This window comes from Haliotis rubra, unplaced genomic scaffold (genome assembly GCF_003918875.1).
Source record: "Haliotis rubra isolate DU_JTF1 unplaced genomic scaffold, ASM391887v1 Scf820, whole genome shotgun sequence".
Taxonomy (NCBI): domain Eukaryota; kingdom Metazoa; phylum Mollusca; class Gastropoda; order Lepetellida; family Haliotidae; genus Haliotis; species Haliotis rubra.
This window is the reverse complement of record NW_025767547.1, coordinates 175,776-200,595: the sequence shown is the minus strand read 5'-3', so window position 1 is coordinate 200,595 and position 24,820 is coordinate 175,776. Positions and strand designations below refer to the sequence as shown.

At 41.3% G+C, this 24,820-nt stretch overlaps 2 protein-coding genes across 5 annotated transcripts in view; one reads left to right on the top strand and one right to left on the bottom strand.

Annotated features, from left to right (window-relative positions):
• Window positions 1-3,527: 3,527 nt before the first annotated feature.
• Window positions 3,528-7,191, top strand: LOC124262103. The gene is made up of 3 exons (XM_046696548.1): window positions 3,528-3,674; window positions 4,008-4,344; window positions 4,862-7,191. Exons 1-3 carry the CDS (start codon window positions 3,543-3,545, stop codon window positions 6,277-6,279), a joined length of 1,887 nt encoding a protein of 628 aa, XP_046552504.1. The 5' UTR covers window positions 3,528-3,542; the 3' UTR covers window positions 6,280-7,191.
• A 14,296-nt stretch (window positions 7,192-21,487) lies between these two features.
• LOC124262091 (fatty-acid amide hydrolase 1-like) overlaps window positions 21,488-24,820 on the bottom strand; it is a 34,462-nt gene continuing 31,129 nt past the window's right edge. For all 4 annotated transcript variants that reach the window (XM_046696534.1, XM_046696536.1, XM_046696535.1 and 1 more), the window contains 3 exons: window positions 24,658-24,769; window positions 24,431-24,573; window positions 21,488-22,909 (listed from right to left, as the gene is read on the bottom strand). In XM_046696534.1, the coding sequence (XP_046552490.1) occupies window positions 22,793-22,909; window positions 24,431-24,573; window positions 24,658-24,769 (372 nt within the window). In that variant the 3' untranslated portion in view covers window positions 21,488-22,792. The remainder of the gene's footprint in view (window positions 22,910-24,430; window positions 24,574-24,657; window positions 24,770-24,820) is intronic.

Sequence of the window (24,820 nt, the reverse complement as noted above, 5' to 3'; positions counted from 1 at the left end):
GCGCACGCACGCACACGCGCGCTCGCACACACACACACACACACACAAACCTTTGACAGCGTGCCTGACAGTAACGTTTTAACAATTCATCGCTTTATGCGTCCATTTACGCACAGTAACCACCAGATATTATAGTTTTATTTGACCTTTAACCTTCAACAAACTGAGCATAATCCATTGACACTTGTTAATTATCTGTACTGTTGTGAATTTGTGATCAGGGCTGAGCTGCGCGTTTCAGTAACGCCCGCCAATTTAACTTTGTAACAGTCAGCCATTGAGGTTACCGCTTCTAGTGAATTGCGTACAGAGGAACCCAGAATCGTATGATGCTCTGTCAACACATGTATTAAAGTTGCTATTACAGTACAACCAGAAATTATTGAGAATTGAAAGATTGTATTTTTAAAAAAAAATTTCACTCATTACTCACGTATAAAATGTGAATATTAGCAGAACATAACTCCGATTCAAAGACAGGTCAACAGTTAGTATTTTGTCAAGTCACCATGGGCAGCAATGCAGGCTTCAATGCGGCTGGGCAAACTACTGATCAAAGAAGTTAGAAAGTCGTGGTCCATGCTGTCCCAATATTGGACCACCTCTTCTTTCATTTCAGCAATATTTGAACGATGTTTTGGGTCATTGTCCTGCTGGAAAATCCAAAAATGTCCATAGAACACGTGAGCAGATGGAAGTAAATGTCCCTCGAGAATATATGTGTACCGCTCACTGTTCATATTCCCTTCAAATACACAGAGGAGCGTTGCCCCTAATACAGATATGCCACCCCACACGTTAAATTTCGGACTGTACTTTGAGCGCTGATACAAAGGTTTCAGTTTGTTTGGTCCAGAATTTCAGTGTATTAGGAAACAGCCACACAGAACTTTCATCTGAGAATATCACATTGTCCCAGTTAAAATTTCTATGCTGTAAGCACCAGTTCAACCTTCGCTCCCTTTGTTCAGGTTTCATGATCGGTGATGGAATTCCTCGACTTTCTGCCAACCCATTGCATGCAGCTCAGTTCTAATTGTCTCCTTACAGACAGCCACAGTTCCTCTATCAATCATATCCAGCCTTAGGTTTTCTAAACTCCTTCGTTTAATTTTAGAAACAAGAATACCAAACCGCCTCCTGTCACCGACAGTCAAATTTCTGGGCCTACCTGCGCCTCCCTGGTGCTCAATGCCATATCCATTCGCATAATTTTTCAAAACACGATAAACAGTGGACAAGGGGATGCCTGTTCTACTTGAAATCACTTTAGCTGATCTGATGTCCTTGTTATAATACTCTAAAATCAACTTCCTCTTCTCTAAATCATCCATACTGAGGATCACTGAAAATGTCGTCTGCTAGCAAGTAAACACAGTTGGACAACTCTTCACAAACTAATGAAAAAGGATTAACGGAGTTGTCTCTCTTGAATGAAACCAAGCACTTGATAGCTGGTCAAGGTTGTTTATACTAGAAATCCAATCAAACATATTCCACAAATTCTCAATAATTTCTGGTCATACTATAATTCTGACAACAGGTACTATGTTTTCCTTGCTGATGTATTCATACGCGACATTTAGCATCATTATTTATGTACATGTTTCCTATTATGACATCATCCAGTGAAACTGTCAAATGGTAGTTTTAGTGGCTCAGTCATATTATTCAACATCTTATGTCCTGACATTTGTAATCTTCCTCACTGAATTGTATCTTGTGATTGGGAGGCAATTAATGAATCAATTAGACGTAATTAATTGATTGGTAAAAAGAATCATTTTAATGCCTATACTTACCTCCTGAGATAGTTTGCCTTTCTCTTTGCTTCAGTGATTTTATATTGTAACTTTAGATCCTTGAAAACAAAAACGACGTAACGGGGCGTAATATATCTCGTAAATTGATTGGTGTTAAACAGACATGATTATTTTCTCACACCTGTAATTTTGCTAATTTATACAATGAGATCCATATTCGGTCATTCTGACATTGGCAGTCTTACGGTTCAGTTTCAATCCAAGGGCAGGTAATCCAGATAATGGCAAGGTTTATTAGACGTTCGAGGATAGATATAGATGCTGCTGCTACTACAAATACTACCTGCTGTTAGTACTACCAGTGTAGCTGCTGCTACTACTACTACTACTACTACTACTACTGCTACTACTACTACTACTACTACTACTACTAAACTTATTATTTTAACAAGAACAAGTCCATGTATTGTTTCCATAAGGACGTGGAAAATTAAACTGTTAAGTAAACTTTGGTTTCGGTTTTTACCTGTATGTGTTTTGTGTTAAAGAACACCTGATATTTGTGAACTTCCCCATACTGATGTGAGGTGAAATTGTGTTTTACGTCGTGCTCGAGAATATTTCGCTCATATGACGACGTGCATGCATGTGTATGTGTATGTGCGGCTGCTTGTACTAGCCCAGACTTAAGCTGGTTTTATAGTGCTAGCCCACTGAGATACCATGCCGCAGTGAAGCATAAATACCCCACTCAAACACACAATACTGACTCCGAGCCGACCAGTCCTTGTTGTACCCATTAATGCCGAGCGCCAGGCAGGGACCAACAAGTACCATATTTTAACTTCTTTGGTATGACGCGGTCGGGGATCGAACCTGCGACCTTCCGCTCTCCGGGCGGACGCTCTAACCACTACACCACGGAGGCGGTCCCCATACTGAACGCCGGTCAGCTTGTCATGTAAGTCACAAACAACCATTGTTTACTATCAATGTAGTGGCAGGGTTGAGAAAAGCATTCACTGGTATCAGTTAAGGAATAACAACGCAATTTGTCAGAGGCTAACAAACGACTATGTAAATACACCGCCAAGCCGAGCCTTTCAATGAGAAGTATGTGCAAATAGGACTGAGATTAAAGAACGATCGGACGTTTAAAGGGCGTCTTAGACACCCTTGACGATATTCACTCGCACAATTCAGTTGGGAGGCTAACACATATGGAGGAATATTGTCGACGTTCGTACTATTTCAGCAGGTGCGGATAGTACGTGACTACAGCTGATATAGGGACTGATATAGGGAGAGGGGTGAGAGAGAGAGAGAGAGAGAGAGAGAGAGAGAGAGAGAGAGAGAGAGAGAGAGAGAGAGAGAGAGAGAGAGAGAGAGAGAGAGAGAGAGAGAGAGAGAGAGCGAGCGAGAGAGAGTTGCTTGTTACATGTGCTGCTTATAGGTAGTTACCTAATGTTTTGAGCCCCTTTTCACGAAGGGTCGTAGCGCTCCCTTATTGCCCTAGTTGCTTCGTAGAATGGGTCCCAGTGTATACCGCCCGTATATAGTAAGCATATTATTGTGAGGTCCAGTTGACACCAAATACGAGTGAGTGAGTGTGTTGGGTTTTACGCCGCTTTTGGCGTTCCAGCAATATCATGGCGGGGGACACCAGAAATGGGCGTCACACATTGTTCCCAATGTGGGGAATCGAACCCGGGCCTTCGGCGTTACCGAGCGAACGCTTTGACCACTTTCTCTTTCCCCCAGGCGTGTGGAGCCGTAGTCATGGACGTCCTAAAGGAAAAGTTCGAGGCCTACCGCGACACGGTCCTCGCGGACCTTGACGTCAACGAGACGTTACTGAAGTACATGCTTCAGGCTAGCCTAATCGACGCTGCTGAAAGCGCTAAGTATAAGGTGATGTATCAACGTAGAACAAATGACCCTCTTTTTAATTAATATATATATTAATTAGCTTTTAAATGGCACATGCATCGAACATCGTACCCACGTCTGTAAGAGATCCTATTCACACCCTATTCAGATGGTTATGTGTCCTTTTCCTCCCCTAGTGGGCCCTATATATGCCCTGTTCACATCCACATAAGGTCCTATTCACATGGCAAAGTGGTCCGATTCTTTTCTTATCATTTAAGGTAAAAAACACTCCGAAAAAGTAATTGCAACAACTGTGAAATAGTTTTAACCAATTCAGTTCAAGGAATAACTAATGTCCTCTGTCTGCTGCAGGCGATGCCAATGTCGATGGAGCGCAACCAGGAACTGATGACCGCCATGACGGAGAGAAGGACAGACCGCGCATACCCACTGTTGTTGACCTGTCTGAGGAAGAGTGACCAGGGCCGTATAGCTGACCTTCTTACTGATGTCACCCAAACCGAGGCTCCGGAGGGTGATGATGTCATGGATGTGAGTCAAGAAGACAACCAGGATCCGCTGGAAACTGAAGACACGTGCACGGGTCAGGAACCCGAGGAAGCTAACCCCGACGTCGACGCCGACCCCACACTCGAGCACGAGAGGTCACCGGAACGGAGATGCCTCGATTTTGAGGCATTGCGGACAAGTAGGTAGTGTGGTTGGTGTGGTCTGATAGATTCCAGTATCAGAGATCCATTCGGAACCATTCGGTGGAATTGCATCGGTGGTCTGGTAGTGCTAGAGTGCCCGGAGAATGTGAGGGGTACCGTACCCGCCGCTTCATACCTAGAGACGTTGAACATTCTACTTGTTACCCTGCATCATTAGATAAAAGGGGATGCAACAAGATTCGTTAAACTGCGGCATGGTCTCTCTCTGGGCTAGCTTTATAGAAACGAAACTAGTCCGGACAAACAGCAACATAGGCACATTCATGCACACATACGCACGAAAGGCCCCACACACTATTCGAACTCACATTCATGTACATGCACGTACGCACGCAAGTCCTCACGCAAATATAGAAACCCAATCTGCGCGAACTGGGATTCGAACCCACCATCATATGTTTCTGGCATGCTTAAGGGATTATTTAAACTTTATATGTGAGATGGTCTGCAGATATTATAGAACTATCCGTCAACCGTGGCTTTTTTTTGCAGCCCATGCCGAACTGGATTCTGTGTTGAAGGAGCTCAAGGTGTTCCTTAACAAGGAGGAGCGAAGAGTTGGTTTAGAAACACAGACTATCAAAAACAGGCAAGAACAGGGAAAACAACTTGGACGAAATGAGTGTATCGCCGAGAACAATCAAGAAGATCAACAGCTCCTCACGAGAGTCGCTGCCACAATGGCTGACGTGCTGGCGGACATCGGCCGCTGCCAAGGTGTGATCCACAAGCTTCACCATGACTGCCAGGCCGTTGCTGACGTCAACAGTGACATGATGACGCAGACCAAGGCGTGTGACGCGTGGATAAGAACCATACTCAAGTCTCATCGACTTCCGGTCTCCCATACTCCCGTGCCAGACCGGGTGGCAGATCTGTTCCAGGTGTTGATGGATGACGTGTATGCCTTGACAAAAGGTCGGAACAGGGTGATGACCAGAGAGAAGGAGACGAGGACTCAGTCAATGCGAATGCTACGGATCTGCCGCGACAGATTAAATGACCGATGTCAGGTCCTTGACCAGCTCTACTCTTCAGACACCTCCATGGCAACCGCCAGGTACCTCCCCACATCTACTAGGCTCAGCGTCAACAGCAGTGTTACATCAACACCTTTGGTGACCACACCCTCCATCAGCAGACATGGAGATCGACCTTATGTTGTGGACCCCTATCCTATCTCTTCAGTTATGGAAGGTATCAATCTTCTAGAGCATCAGATCACAGAATACGTTCAACTTGAAACTGTCCTCACAGACAAGTTACGATCAGAGCTGAGAATCAAACAATTACAAAAGAAAGCCCAGGGATACACATCTAAGGGATTCTTCACAGTCAAACAGCATATAGATGACATAGAAAAGGGTGTAGATGTGGATGACAATCTAGGCAGACTTAAAGGGGTGCTGGTCAAACTCTCAGAGGAATACGATCAGTGTGTGAATTACATGAAGAGGATGACATTAAACCTGTCCCGGACTTCTGCAGCTAATTCCGGCGAGGCTAATAACCACAACATTGAATCTAAGTCGTCCTCAAAGTCTATCATGCTCAAGAAGAGACCAAAAGAACCTGTAAAAGTACCAACCCTCCATTTACCCAAACTTGTTCCTGAAAACACCTTCTCCAACCTGGATTCAGAGCCAGGAACTATACGAGGAAAACCTCTCCTGAATAGGCTGAAGATGTTGGTAGCTGACCACGAGGCAACCAAACACAACCAGAGAACCATGGCACAAAGGTTCCAGCAAGACTGGGAGAAGAGGACCCGGGACCTCACAGAGAAGATTCGCAAGAAGGATGAAGAATTGCTAAACATCCAGTACAGGTTGAAGGAAATGACGGCGGACAGGGACAAGTTCAGGAAATTGTACGACCAGGCTAAGCTTAGCCATGGCCGAAAGGGATAAGATTTACACTGTATGTGTTACACTATTGTCGTTTTCTGGACAAACCGAATGGATCAGATGTGGCATTGTTCTATAGCTTTGCTATGTCCTGGAAAAGATGAGTCGCGGTAGGGGATAAGGTTTACCACTTTATTACATTGTTGTCGGGATAAGGGATAAGGGGTGGCATAGTGCTATAGCTTTGTGATGTCCTGGGTGCAGTTGTACAAAGGGATCTTATGGCTAAGGTGATCGTAACTCGCATACCTTAACATAGACTTACGAGTATCGTAGCGCTAAGGAAGGGGTGAAGTTTACCAATGTATATGGTGCTGTTATGTTCAAGACAAGCTGACGTCATCAAGGGTGACAGTGTACGATGGCTCTGTAATGTTCTGGAACAGTTCAGCCTTGGCGGAGGATTAGGATTTACCCGGTAGTCCAGTTTTGTTCAGGAAGAAAATTGTCGATTATTGTAGCACATGATTAAACACCATAGCCAAATTGATAACGGTATAATCAACGTTAATTGTTCTGAAGAACCCAAATGCGTGGTTCGCGTGTTGAGTCCTTAAAACATGGTCAATATTCCTCTCCTGCAGCCTCCTGCTACACAGTAAGCACTGTTACCACGACCAGAAGCAGCAGCATCGTCATTTACTGAATTCAAAAGAAACGCCAGTGTTACAAATGTTGCACATTACATGAAATACGACATAAATCAAGGCGAAGTAATGTGTGTTCGATGCACAGATAGTCATTCTCGGCGTCGACGTGTTCTGATGATACCGACATGGCTGCTAAAGGAGGGCACACTCGACACTGAAATGTCATTTCACTATCAAGTAAGATTACAAAATGGGACAATCTAACGACGTCTTAATCACAAAGCACAAACCACGCCTGGTTATGAATAAAGAATATTTCTGTGTTTAGTTTATGGCTTCACGTTGTATTTAAAAGCATCGATATATTTATTCAAAACTGTATCACAGTTTGATTCGCGTTTCTTTTGGAACTGAGTATATACTATGTCGCTATGTGGTGAGGTTTAACGGGTTCGATCTCAGCGTTATTGAAGACTATATTACATGATTATGTGATTAAATTGTTGAAGTTGTATGGCGTCCTGATATGTTTGATTTGAATGTTCGAAATTTTGAAAAGACATGATATATTTTTTCATTCTACTTTCATTAACAATTGCCCTTGAAAAACGTCACGATGACCAACTTTATGAACACCCCACAATTATCATTGTCGAGATCAGTACATTTCGCTACAGGTGCCATCTACTTAGCAATTTGTATAGGCACCTATGTCATCTTATCCAAGATGGAGAGGTGGGGTATCCTGATTGTTAAAGTGTGCACTCGTCACGCCGAAGACCCGGGTTCGATTCCCCAGATGGGTACAAAGTGTGAAGCCCATTTCTGTGTACCTCACCGTGATATTGATAGAATATTGCGTAAAACCATACGCAATCACTCTTATCCAAGTTATGTCGACCTTATATGATCCAAGAGGAAACTGTTACATTCCATTGGCTGCCTCAACGTGCCTGAAATCGAACGATGTTTTCTAACCTGTCACACAGTTGTCTGTGCGAGAACATCGAACCCATATGAACCCCTCGTTTTAAGGCATCTTGTATGCTGTGTAAAACATGCTTGGGGGTACTTTGCGATCAGTTATTTTATTCATCGTTTCAGACGAAACATGCAAACTGTGAAAGCGAAAACAACACTCCTTGAACATTAAGACGGGCGGTTCAACAATGAATCACTCTAAGCGTGTTTGGAAACGACTTTTTCGGTCGCATTCATGTTGACCCACTTGTGCAGTGAGCGATACATACTATTGTCAAATACATGGTTTCATCTCAACAACGTCAGCCTATACAGGGGCGGATACAGCTTTTTGAGAAAGGGGGGTTGCACACTATTGAGAAAAGGAGGGGCGCACACTTCATTTTCACCCGAGTTTCAATGGTCATTTAACAAACTTTCAGCACAAAAGGTGGGGTGCACACCCCTGCACCCCACCCTCTGGATCCGCCTATGTTATTACAACACAGAATGCGATTATTTTCTGAATGTGAAACATTTTAGTCGTCTAGGACACTACACCAAGTGTTGTCTGTCTCGCAAGAACCTACACAATATTATCTCCCCACGGCCCAGCAGTCTGCAATACAAACGCCATACAATATGCTAAAACAAGGCTAGATTCCCTCGGTTTCGGGGTCCTCATCTCACAGGGGCTCATTTTCAATTTAAATGTAGTTGCAGGTCTTTATCAAAGCTATATATCTTATATCAAAGTTTTACATATCTATAACCTTTAAAGTGTATTTTATTACAAACAGGGAACAAAAGATTTCTCTAACAGTACAGTTAACGCCGTTTTAAGTCCGGTCTAAACAGTTGTAGAGATACATGCTGACAATGTTAATGCTTCGTGTCCAAACAGCGTCATGCTCTACTGTTCACGTCTACACCACGCAATGTTATGAGATTTGGTTGCATGTGAAAGTGAGGAAAACGGATCATGCCCACGGCTTATAACCTGGCCGCCATTGGTTTTGTAGAAACCTGTGTGTCTATACTTTATGTGTGTGGATCACAGCACATTTCATGATTATTACTAGGTTTCGTCTGAGGCTCAAAATAACAGCAACATTCTTGTTGGACGTTAGGAACCGTTAATAATTTGTGTTCCCCCTTATGTTCTGGGGAGGTAGGGGGGTCGTCATTCATTTGTTGTAGATTACAGAGGGGGTCACTTACTTTGTACATAAATATAATGTACATTGTATATGCTTATCTATAAAAACATCACGCACACACACACACACACACACACACACACACAGCCATTCATAAATTATGAACGGTCCCAAGTGCACTTCTTTTTATTATGAAAGATTCCTGAAGTCAGATCAACTGGTGTCCTTCACCTTTGTCTTAGATTTGAATACGAATCCTCTATGGGGATTTTCTTTGAAGCAGAACAGTGAATTTGGTTTTCAGCCGCTTTAAACTGTATTCTGTTTCACAGGTCAGAGTATGGCCGTCTCGCCGAACGTCTGGGTTCGATTCCCACGTAGATACAATTCCTTTTCGGCATTCCAAATATTCGGGTGATTTCTACAGTCTGTGATACGGACCCAGTTTCAATTCAAGGTGTTTTACACCCGCCGAACTGCATAGAACTTGATACTTGAGCGGCAACTGAATAAACACCTGCTCTGTGTTTTGCTGACGTGAAAAAAGGACGGCGCTTTTGTCAGACATCACTCGTTCACAGACATGACAGACGCGTGACATCAGGTGGCGGGGCAGAAATAAAAACGCCGTTTTCATTAAAAGCCCAACCTTCAACTCATTTCTGGTTTTGTAAACATGCAATGGCTGAGTGAGTGGGTTAAAATATAGTGCCACGTCGGGAATATGTTAGATATTGTGAAGAGAGGTCTTGTAGAGGGTGAGCACAAGTGAAATACTATACCAGGAAGAATAACACGAGACACAATTGCTTTTGGAGCCTTTTTCGCTTTACTGGAAATGACTGTGCTAGACCCTTGAAGATCTGGGTTAAATTTTGTCTTCACCAGTCCATGCATGTCATAAGTGTTAACTAACTTGGTTGATTCCTGTCATCGTATCCCAGTTGTGGGGAGCGATCCTTATCTGATGGTAGTCACTGGATTGTCTGGTCCAGACTCGGTTATTTACAGACCGCCGTCGTGCAGCTGGGATATTGCAGAGTGCAGGATACGATGACATGCATCACCCACATCACCGAGCCTGACCCAGCGATCCCGAGACTAACATCTAGTCTCAGAAATGAACATATTTTACAGAAAAACAGTTAAAATCATATTAATAAAACAATGGAAAAGAACCCAGAACCTTCATATTCAGAAACTGTGTTAATCTAGACAAGCGTCATATTTTAGACTTACATGGGCTGTATTGGGTATTACGTAGAGGGTAATGTCAGAGTAACTCTCCATACCTTAAAAATAATGGAGCCGAGGCCCCGGAGGGGCCGAGGCACATTATCTTTAAGAAATGGAGAGTTACGAGGATATCACCCTGCTTAAATTACATTCAAAGAACTGGGGAAATTTCTGTTATCAAAATTAAATGTCAAAATGACAAAATGAAGGCTTTAATTTGAAACTGGTACACATCGCTCCATTCCCGAAAAGTAATGGAGCGAGCAAACAATGGAATGACGTCACAAATGTAATTTAAATGGGTTGTATTGGGTATTTGTTTCCGGGTCTGTATGACAAACGGTGTTCGGTAAAAAAGTACCAGAAAAAAGTCCTAAATTTGCCTTGGTAGTCCTCGGTAAACAACAGTCCGCTTTTCAATTTCATTTTCTAACAAGAAATGTATAGAAAAACACTACTGTTTTATTTTATATAATGGATCACATTATGTTTTTACTGGTAACTAGCTGTGGGTGAGATGCTTACAGACTGGAACACGTCAAACTGTTTTACTACAGATCAAAGGTCAGGTTAGATATGAAATCCGTGAGGACATCCTGTTTATTTAGATAGCCTTTTAAACATCAAACAACATTAATTTAAAAATTTAATGTGTCATTATATGTGATTTCCTCATGATCTTTTAAAATCAATCTTGTCAAAAAAGCCCAACTAAATCAGATTTGACTACAAAAAGGTTGTGTTTGCTTGATTGTTGGTCACATCTATACATGACGTATATCTGAACTGTGAATGTTCTCACTGAACTTGCTAATTCGCCCGTGAAGATCCGGTTTAGGAGCGGTCTTCAGCAACTCATGCTTGCCGGAGGAGGCCTCAGACGGATCGGTAGTTTGTCAGGTTGTAGGAAAACAAAGTCCTTGGGGATAGTCATTTCAACATTATATATTTGAAAAGTTTATTTCAGTATATACGATCCTGCAGAAAAATGTTACAATGGTGGATACCCGACCATTGGAGTGAGAGTGAGTGAGTGAGTGAGTGAGTGAGTGAGAGAGAGAGAGAGTGAGTGAGTGAGTGAGTGAGTGAGTGAGTGAGAGAGAGAGTGAGTGAGTGAGTGAGTGAGTGAGTGAGTGAGTGAGTGAGAGTGAGAGTGAGTGAGTGAGTGAGTGAGTGAGTGAGAGAGAGAGAGAGAGAGAGAGAGCGAGCATACAACAGTTCCAGGGGCGGATCCAGGATTTTAGAAGATGGTGTGTGTGTGTGTGTGTGCGTACGCACACATGTGCATGTGCAGGCATGAAGTCCAAAGGTTAGGGGGAAATGCTCCATGGGGAAAATATTTTCGGGGGATGGGGATCCGCCTCTGAGTCCCTCTCACCTGATATGTGTGATTGTAAAATCATTATTTTGCGTTTTGGCTGTCTTGTTTTGTATTAAACTGATATTGGGTCCCAGAAACAAAGTTATCTTACTTAAAAACACATGTACAAAATATATAAATGCTTCATTTCATGGTAGAGTCTTGGTAATCTAGAACTGCCCAATTATTTTAGGCCAGTGTTGATCTCTCCATTATTAAGAAAGAATACTCACTTCTGTTCGAATCATTCCAACCAAAGCAAAAGAATGTTTTATCTTACTTGTGAACCATCTGAACATAAGAGATACCAGACTATATAAACACCATTACGTTGCCTTACAGTGAAACAATACAGTAATCGCGGTATAACGAAATCGATGACAGCGGGCGAGAAAAACACCACGTGCAGCATGCAAACAATGGATGTCATGACATGCAAGACTGAACATTCTGAGGGTGCTCATTTGCATATTCTAAATCTTTAATACAATTGAAGCGTGCAGTCTCCAAGCAGGTCTTAAAATTCAAAAGCAAAACATCTTAGTGTACCTGAAAAAGCAAGATGTCCAGATGACAACTGACAAGAGAGGCAGTAGATTTACAATACTGTAATTAAGAGAACAATATTTATTTATTATATGGTCTCTGCTCTCACTGTTAACTTAAGTTGCTGGTTACTTTTGAATGGGTGGGCATTTCTCCACCAATCAATAATTACCTATAACATTTCATTACATCCCGAACTTTAGGTTTATGTAAACAGTTACAGGATCATAAACTGATTCACCTCCAATGGCAGGCCTACCTCTCAGAATATTCTTTCCTAAATATTTACTTCAAAACATGAGACAAACAGGTTGAGAAGTTTATTTGCATATTTTATTCAATTAATACAATCACAATATGAAATTCACATCACAAGACAGAACAATACAACAGCAGAATATCTCGATTGTACTTCTTCATATTCACATTTCCACATTTAAGACAACATGGTTTAGAAATGAGAAGAAAAGAAAATGAAAAGCGGTTAGAATTTTTATCATTATTAGCTGATAGAAGAAACAACTCATTAACTCTCGCTATTGATATAATAAATATATTTAAAATACTATAACATTTTTTTCAGACACTATGGAATAGAATATTAATAGGCTTTTCAAAGTATACTACCTGGACTACACTCGTGAACATATCCAAGTAAGTAACATTTATTTCAGAGTGAGTGAGCTTAGTTTTACATACATACATACATACATACATACATACATACATACATACATACATACAAATATTTGTAAATCGCTTTTTATCAATCTAATTGCTCAAAAGCCACCCTCAGCAATATTCCTGCTATATGGCGGCAGTGTGTAAACAATGAGTCTGGACCAGACAATCAAGTTATCAACAGCATAAGCATCGATCTACGCAAATGGAAACCGATGACATGTGTCAACCAAATGAACGAGCCTGACCACCTGATCCCGTTAGTGGCCTCTTACGTTAAGCATGGGTTACTGAAGATCAATTCTACCCCAGATATAATTGATTTTAGAACTAGAGCTGATAAATAGGTAGATTTTAATTAAAATGCATTTTTGTTTCAGTATGGCTGACAATTCGTCTATGAGTGGTGACGACACAGTTTGTCAGCTCCAAAAGTGAGGTGTTGATCAAGCGGCCAAGGCTGCCGCGGTTCTTTAGAAGTTGCAATCGCAGATGGAAGGCAAACTAAAGGATATGGAAGGCCGCATGAATAACCGTTCACCAAACATAGCTACACATGCTGCAGACTGGAAAATTGCCTCCAACAAAACAAAATGGACCTCCAAGATTTCAAAAGAGAACATAATCAAGAGGTCTGTACATAAGGAATATTTATTTTCTTACACTAAAGATGATAACTTCATATTTCAAACTGAATATGGAAAAAAACATGATACTTTCATCTACCACATTATCAAATAACAAGGCTCAGATGAAGACACTTGTCAACGATGAGCTAAGGAAAGCACTTCTCTGAGCAGTGCCTCCAATAGGGATTAATGATAAACAACCCTCTACACCATTGCCTTGTGATTCGACACCGAGTGGTTAGTTTATGCCAGTCTTAGCAATATTCCAGCAATATCATGTCGGGGGGACAACAGAAATGGGATTCACAAATTGTGGAAAATGAACCTGCGCCTTCAGAGTGACATGTGACCGCTTTAACCACTAGGCCAACTCGCCACCACTATATTATTGGTATACAGCTGAGTATTTGACACACAGAACAACACGCACCGTTTGCTGTCTGTAAACAGCAGAATATTAAACAGACTAGATCATCTGCATAAAGTCGGATACATGACACACACTCAGTTCATAGATAATATAGATTCCTCAAACCCAAAATCATAAAATATGGTCAACAAATGTAAAGATCTCATAAATGTTATGCACTGTGAATTAACATGGACAATATTTAGCATACATCTTGGCCTTTACAGTGATCTCAGTGGGTACATAATAGGAACTCACTAGTGTTGGGAATTGGTTCAAAGCTCATAATTGATGATTGGTTCATCACTATCGATCAATCATCGAAAATAATTGGTTAGCGTCATTTATGAAATTTGTTAATACACATAAAAATAAGGAAAAAAACATGTAGTTCTTTTAGGTGTTTTTTTTGACAAAATTTCACATCTTTAAAGGATGACTAGTATGTTAGGAACATAAATTTCTTAGAAACGAGCTTGCAGTGCTTACAAAATGTAACAGACAAAACCAAACATGTAAAAAATATTGTTAATGAAAACAAGTGTTCCAGAATTGTTTGTGTTCGATTATGAGAAATTATGATCGATTGCTTGGTCGTTTTGTCACTACGACCAATCTTCGATTATTTCAATTAATCGGACCACCACTAGAACTCACAACCCCTAACAACTGATGATAGCTGTAACACTGAGTGAGTGAGTAATGAGTGTGAGTATGGTCTAGGCACCTTCCCACAATATTCCAGCAATATAACACGGGGCACTAGAAATGGGCTTCACACATTGTACCTATGTTGGGATTTGAACCCATGTTTTTGGCATGATGAGCAAGCACCTTAACCACGCCGCTACCCCACTGATTAGAATAGAAGAACCCCAGCAGCACAAGAATGGTTGTGAAGACACAGATGCAGAACCAGGGCTAAACAGCATTTACAACCTGATCTAGGTTTCTAGCATGCTAAAGTCACCGACAGACTCTGGATTTTCCTGCATAGATCTTGTGATAAAAGTCATGAGTTATCTTTGCATTAATGGGGCGGTGGGGTAGCCTAGTGGTTAAAGCGTTGGCTCGTCACGCCGAAGACCCGGGTTCGAATCCCCACATGGGTACAATGTGTGAAGCCCATTTCTGGTGTCCCCCCCGTGATGTTGCTGGAATATTGCTAAAAGCCGAGTAAAACCAAACTCAGTCAGTCAGTCTTTGCATTCACAAACATAATGAACTGTTCAACCATATGCATGTAGCACAGAATAGTTTGACATTAAGCTGATAATATAGGTTGATGAACAGTAATTGTTCACAAGCTGACCTGTCGAAAGTTTACATTAAAACAATGATGTTCTGATCATCATAGCACTAAAATTGCTATGAGGACTGACTTGACTGAGTTTGGTTTTACGCCGCTTTCAGCAATATTCCAGCAACATCACGGCGGGGGACACCAGAAATTGGCTTCACACATTGTACCCATGTGGGGATTCGAACCCGGGTCTTCGGCGTGAAGAGCCAACGCTTTAACCATTACGCTACCCCACCGCCCCTCGCTATGAGGAACAGGGAACACTGTTGTCAATAATCCAAGTAGGATGTTTCAATGTCATTATTTGTTTTTAAAAACCACACTTAACAGTATTCAATATAAAATTCAAAGCTATGAATAATCAGGAAGAACTGGACAAACCAGCGATTGATATCATGAGCAATGATTCCTAGTGTTAAGATACTGATAGGCTATCGACCATGCAATCCACCCTGAACAGTGACCACCCAATCGGATTAGTTACCTTGTATGAACAACTGTAACGGATAACAGCATGCGGGTCAATTTCATTGGGTGAAGTTATGGCAAGATGGAATTGGTGTATAGCCCTTGTAGAGCTGGATAATAGAGATTGATTAAAACTTTAACTAAATATCGATGATTATTGATAGATATCAGAGAAGTTACTTGGACAAACAATACAAAAAAAACATCAAAAGAAATGGATACATTTCACATCACTGGTAAGCGGTGACCTGTTTATGCATGGGCTACTAAAAAAGCTGCCTCCTGAACATAATTTAGAAGCAGCCATGATTAAAAACCTGACTTTGTGTCTTGTGTGAGTAAACTAAAACTTTATTCTATAACAAAAGTTTCTGCACGATATTATCGATGAAACTATTTTCCTAATGATAATCATTAGTATTTTTCTTATCGACAATATTTTCTATTATCGATTTTTAACATCCAGCCCTAATTCCTTGTTACATATAAAGAAGAGGTGAGATGAGGTCAATTGTGTTCAACATTGCTTTCAAGATTGTAGTTCTCGCACGTGGACATGCACACACGTGTGTTCATGTGGCTGCTCCTCGCACGAAAACATGGATACCTGGATTGACACAGCATCCTGCCTCTGTGACAGTCAGTCCTTGTTTTACCAGCTTAATGCCTAGCACCAGGTTGCCGTTGTACAAAGTGGCACTAGCGCTAAGGTGACCATAACTCCCAATGCTTACATAGTGAGTGAGTGAGTGAGTGACTTTGGTTTTACGCTGCTTTTAGCAATGTTCCAGCAATATCACGGCGGGGACACAAGAAATTGGCTTTAGACATTGTACCCATGTTGGGATTCGAACCCGGGTCCTCCGCATGACGAGTGGGTGCTTTAACCGCAAGGCTACCTCACCGCCCCGCCTTAACAAAGACTTATGACAGTCTTAGTGCTAAGATTACTTTGCACAACAGAGCCCTGGCGGGGGTAACAAAATACAGTTGAGCACCGTTTTGTTGAACCCTGATAACTCAATATCTTGGTTGTCTCGATATAACATCTCCGTCCCGGCAAAATCCTTCATAAATTATCATTATTCAAGCTCTTTTAACTCGATACGGTTTTCTCGATATTTCGGATATCTCGATATAATTTCAAGGTCCCAACAAGCAAAATTACCCTTTTAACTCGATATTTGCAAAGAAACTCGATATTCATGTACCTTTCATGGGCAAGTATCCCTCTGAACTGAGGTTGTTTCCACACGTTTACACACGGTGCGGCATGAATCAAACGGATGCTGTAGTGTAAACTAATTAGGGCTAATTGAGTTGAAGGTGTCACTTGTTTGTTATGTAATTAGGATTAAATAACAAGGAATTAATTAGGAAGTACTCACTGTTACGACTAAACACGACTGATAACGGATTATAGTTTTGAATCAAAACATACTGAGAAGCGTTTAGTTTTCTTTCATAGTGATATGTGACGATATGCCCTGGTCGGATGTCTCGGAGTTCAGAAAACTTGATATTTTTTTCTTGGTCCCATGAATATCGAGACAACGGTGCTCGACTGTATACCCTCTATTAGCGTCTGTGGATATAACGCAGCCAGGATCGCACAACTGAGAATCCACTCACCTGGCAGACACTTATCGTCTTCACCATGGCAACACTTCGAATGAGGGAGACAAATAAGTGATGTGGATTCAAACTGATGCAGGTTGTAGATAGTGTGCGAAATAGCAACTGGCCTGCTAGCCTGTGGCTAGTAAAAATGCAGTCAGGCCAGTAAATCTACAGTCACTGGCCTGAAAGGCTAGTGAATTTTCATGGGGTCATCTTTTAAATATATCCTTCTCTCCGACTTGATAAGTTATAATACACTTTTAAATAATAAGGTAAGATTATGGCCTGAAAAATGATGTTATTTTACCTTTTTGTAACCTTTTGCTTAGTTTTTACATTCAAATTTCTGGCTAGTGAATTATTCTGTGGGCTTGTAACTTTCAGGCATTTCGAAACTATTTCGCACACAGGTTGTAGATATTCACAACTTCAGTGACAGCTTTGAACACGTGGTTTTGACAAACCAAGGATCACAAAATTCTGGTAGGAATAAGGGAGGCTACTCTGCACAACCAAATGTGATTTCTTTGACAACTGTTACACCACACCACTCATAAACTGAGGGAATCAGTATAAATGTGAATAGCTGTTTCATAATTCACAACTCATACATCAGTATAATGATATGCAGTAAAAACACAACAGTTGCATATATCTGGTTAAAACAAGTGCAGATGCTAGAGTGTAAAACAGTATGAGTCAACAATGTGCATCATATAGACAATGTGGTCATCCAAACATATTATGTCCAATAAATCATAGGCATCAACTTTTAAGAAGAAATCCAATATTTCAACAGAACACAATTCTCTAATACAAAAATACCAACCACTAAGGCTCGAAAACAAATGTTTCTTGGACACATTTTTGGCAAAAAAGGTCAGATTTATCAAAAATTATAAAATAATAGAATTACAAATATTTAAAAAACAAAAATGTAATTTTTCAAGTAAAATTGATATTTTAATACTTATCCTGACTCATAATCTTTTGCTTATCTCCCTTTTCCTTGCGAATGGTAGTGGAACACTTGAATCCCTTGAAGTTCCCGAAGCGGACGTAAAAATACACTCACCCACGACTTACCTCATTCCGAAGTGTTTCCAGCGGGGAGGTAGGGAGGGCTTGACCTCATGAGTCAGGATAAGTATAAAAATATCAATTTTACTTGAAACATTACATATTTTTACTTATCCTGACTCATGATCTTTTGCTTATAGAATCCAACGGATTGGTGGTGGTCAAGCCACTTCCTGGATTCATCAGTTGTCCTTAGATACGTCCTGTATCCCCCCCATGGGAACTGCATAGCGGCATTTCCGTGATCCTATTCTTCCAACTTCCGTTATAACTCGGGGGGGGACCACTTCTTGTCTTACTTCCATCTCAGACAAGTTGAATCGTCTTGATTCATGTGGCTTCAGATAAACTAGTATCTTCATATTACTAGGTATCTTATAACAACCCATAGATTATGATAAGATCTTTATCATAAATGAGTTGCGACCCCTTCACGTACAGGTAAGATCTTTACCCGTACAGGATCTTTAATCACTCATGCTAGCCTGTCCTAGACTGTGCGCATGGACTTTCAAACTAATACTTTTCTTTAGTTAAAGTTATCAACAAGTCAACGTGATAAAGGGTGAGATTTTCCAACTCAGCGTCTTTGTGGAGCCGTTAGTAGCTGTGCTACAACGAGAGGCCCAAATTGGTGAATGCCTGAGACGACTTCAGTGGCTATGTCTCCGAGGTAGTGGTTGGCAAACACCATGTCCGACTTCTAAAAGCAGCCCTCCATAATTGCTGATATAGAGCAATTTCCATGCAGAGCTAGTGTTGACGCCAATGCTCTGACTTCGTGTGGGTTGGAAGCTCTTGGAGGCTCTAATCCTGCTGCTTTATAGGCTCTCAATATGACGGCTCTCATCCAGAACGATATGGTCGTTCTTGAGACTTCTGCTGATGTCTCTGTGGATAATGGGATGAATAGGCGCTTGAATTTTCGTCTCCTTGTCTTAGTCTTTGAAGATATATCTTCAGGGCTCTGACCGGACACAAGGATAGGTCCTCTATATCCTCTGGTCCGAGGATTGTGGATAGCACTGGTACGTGGAACTGTCTATCTGGCTGACCAGGTAGTTGGTTCTTGGCAATGAAGTCCCATCTAAGTCCTAGATGAACTGCAGCATGTTGCTCCGTGTCGAATCTGGTTCAACCAAAGTCCAGCGCATGTATCTCTGATATCCGAGCTGCCGTGGCTAGCGCAAGCAGGAACAGAGTCCTCTGTGTCAGCAGCTCGAGTGTAGTCTGGTCTATAGGTTCGTAGGCATCATAGGACGTAGAATTACATTCAGATCCCAGGCCGGAGCTCTGGACTTCTTTTGCTGGTCCTCTAGTTTAAAAGATCTCAGCAGAGCAAGTAATTCTGGTACTCTCGTCCACTTTATCTACATACCACGACGCCATCAGTACAGTGATTACCATGGAAATAGGCATAATGTCGAACCTTTTAGATGTCTGGTCTGTCTAAGATGACACAAGAATTCCGCCACTTGAGGATGAGTAGCTCTCATCGCAATGAACAGTGTTTGGTTCCTGTGGACTTGCTTGGTGTGCGGATGTATGAGTAGGTTCGACCAATCTGGTAACGTGATTGTAGGACTTCCGAGATCTTCTATTAGGTTTAGGAACCATATTCTCGCTGGCCAGTATGGCGCAACCAAGGTCAGTTGTAGCGCCTGTGTCTGTTTGATCTTCAACAGTACTTTCGGTAGTAATATCAGTGGTGGAAACGCATAAGTGTTTAGTCCTTCCCATGATATGTTCAGTACATCTGTTGCCCAGGCTTGAGGATCTGGAACTGGTGAGAGAAATGTCTGTAGTTGTTTGTTGAACCTCGTGGCAAACAGGTCTATGCATGGGGATCCTATTTCCCTTATGATGAGCCGAAATGTTTCTGGATGGTGCATCCATTCTGTAGGTGAGGGGTGCAGTGGTCGGGAGAGAGCGTCTGCAAGCATGTTCTTGGCTCCGGGTATGTGACACGCCTTTATCCAGATGTTTGCCTCCTCCATGATGTCAAACAACTGGAATGTGAGCTGTAGTAGGCTTGGTGATCTTGTAGATCCTTGCCGATTTATGGAGAATGCCACTGTAGAGTTGTCCGTGTGGACCATCAGCATTCTGTTGATCAGCGAGCTCGACCTTAGTTGTAAGGCATTGATCACAGCTTTCATCTCCAGCAGATTGATGTGAAGATGCTGCTCTGTTTGGACCACTTCCTTGATGCAACTTAATTGTTGAGATGTGCACCCCAACCTTGTATCGATGCGTCTACGTAGAGATGTGTGTTGAAGGCCGGCTCTTGTAATTAGGTCCCTCCGCAGACGTTCGACCTGTGGGTCCACCAAAGTAGGTACCTCTTAAGATTGTCTGGCAGCAAGATAGGGTCGACGCTGTCCAGATGTTTTGTCAGGAACTGTTGCAGCGGCCTTAGTTGTAATCTTCCTGTGCAAGTCAAGTCTGCGCCGAGGTTAGTAGACCGAGTAGACATTGCCATGTTCGTAGTGTTAACGGAGAGATGACTGCTTGTGGAATCATGGCTTGTATCTTGACCCAATGATCTTCTGGGACCACAATTCGATTTTATGTGTTGTGATAATTCTTATTCCCAGCAATTGAAGATCTTGTTTGATTCTAACTCCAACTTCATCAGGTTCACTAGCCATCCTAGTTGCGTGAGCAACTTAATTGTGAAGTTTAGCTGCTGTCTGAGTTGATTGGCACTTTGAAGAACCTGTATGCCGTCGTCCAGATAACCGGCACTGTGTAGACCTCGATGCTGCAGATAGGTGCCCATAGGCTTGGTTATTCGTATACAAATACAAATAATTTTTACAATTTTTTTACATATAATACATAGTAGTTATTGCCAAATCCATACACAGCGTAATTTTGAAGAATAGGAACTAAATGTATAGGATATAATGCCGTATACGGGACTCCAGTGCTCGCTCAACCATCCACTTGAGCGAAAAGGGAGAGAGTGACAAGTAAGGCTGGTCACATGACGGTTTACGCGGGAAAAGGGAGGTAACTCGTGGGTGAGTGTATTTTTACGTCCGCTTCGGGAACTTCAAGGGGTTCAAGTGTTCCACTACCATTTGCAAGGAAAAGGAAGATAAGCAAAAGATCATGAGTCAGGATAAGAAAAAATAAACAAAATTGATTTGGCAGGAATGTTTTGGGACTTTTTTTCTACCAGGAATACCGAGAAACACAACTCGGAAGGCCTTAGTTTATGTACTATGTCAGTCAACAAGCATGGATAACAGATAAAACGGGACATTTACAAAGTATTTATGGACAACAAAAATAACTGGTGCTCAGGTTTCATAGTCCTGAGCCTGTGTCCAAGACACGTCCTTCATATTCAGCCTCACAAGATGCCACCTAGTGTTATATCCAACATGACCACAGTTCATATCAGACTTTTGGTTTTTTGTAACACTTGCTACATTTTGGCAAGAAATCGTAGTTTTTCACTACTTCAAGGACTAATTCTAGAGACTAAGCTCACCATGACTATTTCTATAGGTTTCTACACATCTAAGTCACATTCCCCCAATTTACACAAGCAAACAATATAATACATGAGAGGAACCATACAGATTATACAACAGACATCCATAGCCAGACTCAAGCTGTTGTTAAACAAGCCAGCTAGCACCATCAAGTGATGTCGGAGTACAGTTACAATTGTCATTCTTGCGCAATACTGAAAAAAGATCAGGTGCCCATTCCACAAAGCAATCATAGAGCTAACTCCCACACTTTAACATAGACTTACGACTGTCGTAGCGCTACAATCGCTTTGAGGAACAGGGCCAGGACTCTAACCCAGATACCTAGCAACCAGTTGTAACTAAGGACCAGTTATTGCCATTGTATCATGCGTAGATCGCATTTGGTTCATGTCAGGTGGCAGACGGCAAATTGTTGAAACATTTCTTTGACATTTCATTGAAAAGAAGTGATACCAGATTTAATTAAAATTTCAGTTTATATAACTGAATCGGTGCACATTATCACATGCTGTTTAGAGATGGCGATAACTAGTACATAGAGTCCAATGGAAATTTCTGTTTCCACCATTATGCTTTTGTCTCATTGCATTATAAGAAAATTCTACTCAAACTTTCCATGGACAAAAATATATGCAACTGCGATTATTTGACAAAAATCTAGTTATCAAAAGTGCCAAATCCATACACGGAATATTTCAGAAATAACATTAAAAGAAAATGGCGACAACTGGTCAACTACCAGACGGGGTCTGAGTCCTGTTCCATGAAGTGATCAAGACCATCATATCTTAAATACTTTAACCTAAAATCAATCAATAATCTTATTTTAAAGTATTTGCAGTTCTGATCACTTTAGCGCTAAGATAACTGAGTGATCAACTATTAGACAAGTCTAGTTGTGGAATTCATTTGATCTCTTGTGTAAAAGTGTTAGTCCATGTGCAAGGTTACTCCCAGAATGCTGTTCACTTGTACTTCACTTCCTGTTCGATGTCCTTCATAACTCTCAGAACGAGCTCCTCCTGGAAGGGCCGGGCTGCACACTGGACACTGACTGGCAGGCCATCGCTTCCTCTAGACATCTGGAGGATGAAGTGGGGAACATTAGCCATCACTCTCAAATCCGTATAGTCCGCATACCAGCACCCCCTCCTCCCCCTAAACACCACCGCAGTACACCCCCCTTCCCTTCCACATATATGTACTAGTGGTGGTCCGATTAATTGAAAAAATCGAAGATTGGTCGCAGTGACTAAACGACCAAGCAATCGATCATGTTTTCTCATAATCGAACACAAACAATTCTGGAACACTTTTTGCATTAACAATATTTTTCACACGGTTGGTTTTGTCTGTTACATTTCATGAACACAACATGCTCGTTCCAAGTCACAACTGAATTTAATTTAAAGACGACAAGAAATTTATGTTCCTACATACTAGTCATCCTTTAAAGATGTGCAATTTGCAAAAATCACCCCAAGGAACTGCATGTATTTTCTTTATTTTATTGTGCATTAACAAAAATAACCAGGAAAATTTCATAAATGACGCTAACCAATTATTTTAGAAGATTGATCGGTTGTAATGAACCAATCATCAATTACGAGATTTTAACCAATTCCCAACACTAATATGTACACACATTCCCATCCATTAGACAAAATCATCATGCCCTCTCCCCACAAACACACCACCTACACACAACACATAAACATCACCCCATCATTCCCTCAACAAACACCCCCCACCCCCACACCACACACATACAAGCCACTACATATATGATTGCAATAATCTGTAACATGACTTAAATTCCTTCATTTCACTTCACACCACCTCAGCCTATGAAAGCCTCAGTCACACAGTTAAAACAGACAATTCCTGTAAAACTGTGTCTACACATAAGGCCCATCATGAGGCAGGGATTTAGAAGGCTCAGAGGTCCATATTCAGCTCCATATCTACAGCAAAATTACCAACTCTGAATTCCAACTTGCTCAAACAAAAATTAGAACTGATGATATCTCTGATAATTAAGAGACAGAGATTTCACCTTTTCTTTTAAAACATATACAGCATTTTAAAAAATGTTGAAATAATATCTGAATTCAAGCACTAAAGGGCAAGTTTACACGAAAAATAACCTTTTTTTCTTGTAGTTTTTCCCATCATAAAAAGTGTTTGTCAAGGAGTTTTACAGCCAAAACAGAACAGATAACTGAAGTAACCAATTTATTTTATTGCGTTATATCGATATTCAAATTTTCCGCAATAACCGAGAGTTCTATGTCCACAATAAACACATGGTTTATGTCCCTTGGAAATGACATCATCAGTGCCTGACTGATAAACGAATGACTTTGTTAAAACTTATTAGACTCACTTCACAAGGTGCAGGTATAGGTGTGGTTCTTCTGTGATTTTTTCATGTACAGTTCCCCCCTTAAGACCTTAAAAAAACCTTGAATAAAATAACAAAAAAAGCATTCCAAGGGCACTTAGTTTGTTTCTTCTGTAAGTAGCCCATCTGAACTGACTGTAGTTATTTATTCAATTACATTTCACTGACCAATTTGATTAACCCCCGTATTGGTACTCACCTTTTTGGTCATCTTTTCATGGATGGTATTTGTTGGATAAACCTCCTCTAACTTCTTTTGGTCATCTTCAGTAACCTTGGTTACAGGCAGACTGCCAGCAGGAAAGTTGAGCACATTGTAGAGGGTGGTGTACGTAACAGCAGCTGAAACACATGAGGAGGAAATTGCAACTGCCATCTATTGATTTTGAAAGTTATGGAGGGGGTTGTAATGAGCATCTGTTCTACCTGTGCTCTCAGCTGCCTTGCCAAGGGGTATGGCAGGAAGTGCCATTGTTGGCGACAGAATGACATCAAGTTTCTGTTTTGTCATGGCTGCCAAGAACTCCAGTTTGTAAGCCTGAAACAGAAATATGCAATTCATGGATGAGGGATATCAGACATATGTACC